General features: G+C 39.4%; 1 protein-coding gene across 1 annotated transcript; it reads left to right on the top strand.

Moving 5' to 3' along the window:
- The first annotated feature begins 265 nt into the window (after positions 1 to 265).
- Positions 266 to 5,935, top strand: slc26a10 (solute carrier family 26 member 10). The gene is made up of 18 exons (XM_034696096.1): positions 266 to 671; positions 1,195 to 1,305; positions 1,490 to 1,647; positions 1,741 to 1,905; positions 2,008 to 2,160; positions 2,248 to 2,330; positions 2,426 to 2,573; positions 2,665 to 2,778; positions 3,014 to 3,091; positions 3,179 to 3,274; positions 3,432 to 3,538; positions 3,837 to 3,906; positions 4,115 to 4,297; positions 4,404 to 4,458; positions 4,613 to 4,701; positions 4,807 to 4,861; positions 5,014 to 5,120; positions 5,232 to 5,935. Exons 1-18 carry the CDS (start codon positions 323 to 325, stop codon positions 5,268 to 5,270), a joined length of 2,160 nt encoding a protein of 719 aa, XP_034551987.1. The 5' UTR covers positions 266 to 322; the 3' UTR covers positions 5,271 to 5,935.
- Positions 5,936 to 6,000: the final 65 nt, after the last annotated feature.

Here is a 6,000-nt window from a genome sequence, read left to right as displayed (position 1 = left end):
CGCACAGCTCTCTGGAGGCAGGACAGGGCAATGTAAGGGATGTTGTGTGTGTGTTCTTGGAAGGAGGGATTTCTAGAGAAAGGCCTGACTTTTTTCTACTTGTTGAAAGAAAATCCTTTTAGCAGTAGGACCCAGATGGATTTGTAGGAAGAAAAACAGTGGACCAGCACACCTTTATGATGTTGGAGGCAGGACAAAGATGTAAAAAAAAGTAGTTGAACACTGTAACAAAGCAGGCTGAGCTTTGAGCCATGTCATTGGCTAAGAAGAGTCAGACAGGAAAATGCAATGGCTCTTGAGGTCAGGGTAGAGTCTGGTATAAATGTATTGCCACAGACAACACTTGTACCGACTTTACAACAGCAACAACAGGTTCCCCATCATCACTCATCTCCACAAGGACAGTATGAGCGCTTCCGTGGCCGTGTATAGGAATATTTACTCGGAGGACCGCTTCAAACAGGCCTACGGCTCCGATGACGACACGAGTGGAAGTTTGCGGCTGCGGGAGAAGCTCGCCGAGAGGTGCAGGTGTTCAAAGCGAGCATGCTTCCACCTGTTGAAGGAGAGGGTCCCTATTTTCAGCTGGCTGCCGAGATACAGACTCAAGAAATGGATTTTAGGAGATACTATAGCGGGACTGACAGTTGGTATTCTTCACATACCGCAAGGTAAATAAGTCAATACATTAATTAATTAATCAATTTTAAATTATTCAGTTTTCAAATGAGACGTATAAGGCAGGACTAGACCGTCGTTACATTATTTATGGAGAGCTAATTTAAGCCTACCTGCCAGCAATCACTTGCAAAACACCATAGAATACTATTTTTTAAATGTGTTATATTATTTATTATAACAAAAACAATAACAATACGTATATCTAACAATGTATAAGGCATTATGATATGATTATTGTAATAAACAAGAATAATTATTGGAAAATCTGAGTATATATTGCAAGGGAAAATTTCATCAAACTTATAAAAAGAAAAACGTACATAACAATAATGCCAATTTTTAGTATTTGCAATGTTGTAGATATGTCTGAGTGTAGGCTCAGTAACATCAATCATCCTTTTTGGGAACAAGGATACAAGCTGGAAAACAACATTCATTATACATTCCAAATGGGTATTAAAGAAAAATGTATTTAATAATAAACTGTCATTTTTTCCTGCCTTTCTTAAACAGGCATGGCCTTTGCTTTGCTTACATCAGTGGCTCCAATATTTGGCCTCTACACCTCCTTCTTCCCCGTGGTCCTCTATATGTTTTTTGGCACAGGTCGACATGTGTCAACAGGTAAGACATATCAGGAAGCCTATAGATAATATGGGGAAGAACAGCAATCTTTATTTATCTATTTTTGTCTTTGCAATATGGAGAAGTATGTAAATGGGTCAATTATTTTGTGCATGCTCTATAAACACCATGATAGGACTCATTGTGTTTTTCACCTTCACTGAGATAATCCATCTTCTCTCAGGTACCTTTGCAGTGGTGAGTCTGATGACTGGCTCTGTGGTGGAGCAGCTGGTTCCAACTCCACTGGAGATGAACTCCAGCTCCCCTGAAATGGCAGAGTTTGAGGGCCAGAGGATCGGAGTGGCCTCTGCTGTAGCACTGCTCTCAGGAATTATTATGGTATGATAGTTTAGGGACTGAACACAGATATTTAATGAAATGTTGAATTAACACTTGCAGACTCAGATCATAATTCAATCTTTTGTTGCCCAGCTGTGTATGTGTGGCCTTCAGCTGGGGTTCCTCTCCACCTATCTGTCAGAGCCGATTGTGAAGGCCTTCACTAGTGCTGCAGCCTTCCATGTTACCATCTCACAGCTGCAAAGCATGCTTGGGCTGCGGCTCCCTCGCCACACTGGGACATTCTCTCTCTTCAAGGTGAGCAGTGATATACGATCATATCCTGTCAACCATTTTAAAGGTGCTTTTATTTTGGTAACTGTTGCTGTTTTCATACAACTTATTGTCTTGTGTGTTTAGACTTTAGCATCAGTGATGGAGAACCTGCCTCACACCAACATGGCCGAGCTGCTCATCTCCTTGGTGTGTTTGGCTGTCTTGGTGCCAGTTAAAGAAATAAACATGCGTTACCGGCATCGCCTGCGGACACCTATACCTATAGAGATCCTCACAGTAAGTCAGCTGGATTTAAGAATGCTGAGGGTGCATTTATAATACAATCGAATATTATAAGTGATGATTTTACACTTTATTTTTTAGGTGATCATTGCTACAGGTGTGGCCTATGCCTCTTCATTGGACTCTTCCTATAACATTGAGATAGTGGGCCACATCCCAGCAGGGTAATCATCTATGCTTGCACAAAAAAAAAAAAGTACTAAAAGTACTAAAGCAGCTTCCTGTATTTGTTTATTAACTTTCATTCTCTTTCTTTCAGATTCCCGAAGCCTCAGATGCCCGCCTTCCACACTTTCCCTGACATAGCTGGAGACACAATAGCAATCACATTTGTTGGATATGCTGTATCGGTGTCCCTTGCGATGATCTATGCAGACAAACATGGTTATTCCATACATCCCAACCAGGTAAAGTGTGGGATTATCACAGCTTCTTATTAAGATGTTTCATTTTCACAGCTCTGCTAACATGTTGCTTTGAATCTGTGTTATGATTCAGGAGCTCCTGGCTCATGGCATCTCCAACACTGTGTCATCTTTCTTCACCTGCTTCCCCAGCTCAGCCACTTTAGCCACCACTAACATACTGGAGAGTGCTGGTGGATACACACAGGTATACATGTCATTTTTCAGCAGCTGAAAGAAACATTTTCCTGAAAGCTCTCAGATTTATTTTTGCAAAGCTGCACAGAAAAGGTTATCTGGCCCATTTTAAATATTTGATAAATCATATTAACAGTCCTCTATGTCTTGTTTTACTAACCTCAGTTATTACTGCCTTTATAGAGCAGTATCTAAAACACTTTGGGATTATTCATAAAGGATTTGTATCATGTGTATTCCTGCAGCTCTCCGGCTTGTTCACAAGTCTGGTTGTTCTGATTGTCTTGCTACTGATCGGACCACTGTTCCACTTTCTACCCAAGGTGAGTATCTATGAGTGTATCTCTACAAGCACAAGAATAAAAATAAAAAGGAAAGGCATTCATCTATTCCTTTTTCTCTCTCCGCAGGCAGTTCTGGCATGCATCAATGTGACCAGCCTCAGGCAGATGTTCCTGCAGTTCCAGGACTTACCCGAGCTGTGGAGAATCAGCAAGATTGACTTTGTAAGATCAATGATTGTGGTTACGGAACAAAAGGCATTGAAGTAAAGATGGCATAATCCACTTTCCTTGATATTAACTTGGCTTGTACCACCATATTAATACCTTCATTGTTAACAGTTATATCCTGAGGTGACAATATGATATTGTCTTTGTGCAGATGGTATGGGTGGTAACCTGGCTCTCTGTTGTGATACTGAACGTTGACCTTGGCCTTGCCATCGGAGTGGTTTTCTCTATGATGACCGTCATCTGCCGCACACAAAGGTACATTTTCTATTCTAGTCACTAAGTACAAATACATCTGTGCAAACCTGCCTCTGCTCTCACCTAATTCTCTACAAAATACATAACATGCACATCAAAGAGTTAAAACAAGGACTTAAGAAATCTGACTGATCTTTGGAAAGAGCTACAGTATGTCAAAGACATCCAAGGGATGATGTGTTTGACATCTTTATTGGAGCTTCAAATACAGAGATGCAGAGAATCAGTTTATACCTGTCAAGCGTTGTGAATATGTTGCTTCATGTTGTATTAACCCTGGTTTCCCATGATTCAACAGGGCTGGCTGTTCAGTGCTTGGTCGGGCCAGCAACACAGAAATCTACAGACCACTGGAGAACCACAGCAAGGTATGTTACATATGTGCTAATATGCTTATATGTTTATATATATGTATGTCCTATGCATAAAAATACAAATGTAACACACATTGTTAACAGGGTCTTATACCTTCAATTTCAGGCAAATAAGATATTTATCCTTTCAAAACAGTAACAAGCATAATCTCAGAAATGCTTCAACACATCCTGATGTTAACACTTTCCTGTTTCCTTTCAGTGCTATGAGGTGCCAGGAGTAAAGATCCTGACTTACAACGGACCTATTTACTATGGCAACCGCAGCTTCTTCAGAGAGGAGATGAGCAGGCTGCTGGGCCTGACGCCAGAGAAGATCCGCAGCCGAGAGAAGGCCAGGAAAGCCCTGGAGAAACGAGAGAGAGAGACCACCGTCAACACTGTGGTATGACTTCTGCGTTCACTGCTTGAGATGAGTAAGAATATAATGTTCACACTGTGGTATTTAATTCAATTCTTAATGATTTTTATCCCCCTCCATCATTGTTTAGGAAAGAGGCATTGCAAACACATCGTTTTCCTCAGAGCATGAGTTCTTTAAATCTGGTAAGTAATGCTAACTTTTAAATGGTTATGATACTAAATAAACATAGCTACAAAAAAGTGCAGATTTTTTTATGTTGATTAAGGACAAACTACAATACTTTAACCATTACACATGACAATGTTTCAATTGATCCTGTTTTCCTCCTTTCTGTAGAAACCTCTGAGAGCGATGTTCAGGCAGTGTTAATCGATTGCAGCAGCGTCATATTTGTTGATGTTGCTGGAGCAAGACTCTTTACACAGGTAAGTCAAGATACCATACATAACACGCCACATGTCCACATCAAAAGGCTCTTCTTTTCTCCATGCATCATGTTCATTCAACCAGTTTCTCTTCACTTTTTGCAGATGTGTACTGAATGCCAGAAAGCTGGAGTTCATGTTTATCTGGCAAACTGCAATGGTAAAGTACTCAAATACCTATTTGAAAGTGTGTCTATGCTGTTTTCTTTTTGTAACAATTTATGGAGAGTTTTTTTTTTTCAAATTTATGAGGGATGTTTACATTTTTTGAAATTATTTGCATACACTGATCAATGATTTCTGTCCCCTTAGAGAGCGTCTTAAAGATCCTTACATCGAGCGGTCTTATGAACTTCATGAACCCTCAGCACATATTTGTCACAGTTCATGATGCTGTGATGTACATTCAACAACAGAAGGTGAGCTGAAACACAACATTTACTTTCAACTATACAAAAGATACATCGATTTTGTTAGTAATTACTTAGATTGTTCTTATCCAGTGATGACGATGTTGTTGTCCACTGTAGGAAAAACCTTCAGAGAACAGCACTACAGTCTGGGTATGAGGCAGGAGGACAGCGATGGCTCATCATCCAGGTGCCTTGAACCAATAAAGGCAGAGGACTTGAGTTTTGGTTACATAAGCAGAGGTGATGTCTTTCAGCCCAGCAGCACTCCAGTGTTTGGTCCAAACTGTACTGTAGAGCAACGTTTAAAGATGCAGTAGCCTGTTGTAGCACTATGACATGCATTATGATTACATTACAGTGTTACCAGTTTTATCAAAGCTGTTGGACTTCAAGGAAAGTTTCAGAAGCAGTTCATTCAAAAACATAAACACAACATTTATTTAGTGTCAAAAATCTGTAATACAAGTCATTTTTTTTGGCTTTTGACTATAAACTTTGTATGAAAGATATTAATTACATCAATTGTTTTGTTTGTTGTTGTCATATATGCTGGAATATTACCATAGCGATATTTATTTAGTTTCTGTTTGTTGTTTGCAAAACAGATACATTTAAGGTGCACTGAATAGTTTTATAAAATACTGTGTATATTTATGTCTTCAAATGTAACTGTGTAAATGCCATCATACATTGTCTTATATAGGTGTTGTTTTTACACTCCAGAGAGACTGCACAAACTGTTGTATGAATGACTTCTCTATGTTGTCAGTATCTGTGTCACTCAGCGACTGTCTTGATAATAAATATGTCTCCAAAATAAATATTTCCATATGAATCAAGTTTATTTTCAAAAATTGCTAGAGAACTTTGGTTTGTAGGCTTCAAC

Source organism: Notolabrus celidotus, chromosome 11, assembly GCF_009762535.1.
Source record: "Notolabrus celidotus isolate fNotCel1 chromosome 11, fNotCel1.pri, whole genome shotgun sequence".
Classification (NCBI taxonomy): domain Eukaryota; kingdom Metazoa; phylum Chordata; class Actinopteri; order Labriformes; family Labridae; genus Notolabrus; species Notolabrus celidotus.
The sequence above is the reverse complement of the archived record's forward strand: the minus strand, read 5'-3'. Positions and strand labels throughout refer to the sequence as shown.

Coding starts and splice junctions, on each gene's coding strand:
- slc26a10 (XM_034696096.1), top strand. CDS start 323: ATGTATTGCCACAGACAACACTTGTACCGACTTTACAACAGCAACAAC. Junction 1,906..2,007: donor GGACATTCTCTCTCTTCAAG/GTGAGCAGTGAT, acceptor TTGTGTGTTTAG/ACTTTAGCATCAGTGATGGA. Junction 4,862..5,013: donor TTATCTGGCAAACTGCAATG/GTAAAGTACTCA, acceptor CTGTCCCCTTAG/AGAGCGTCTTAAAGATCCTT.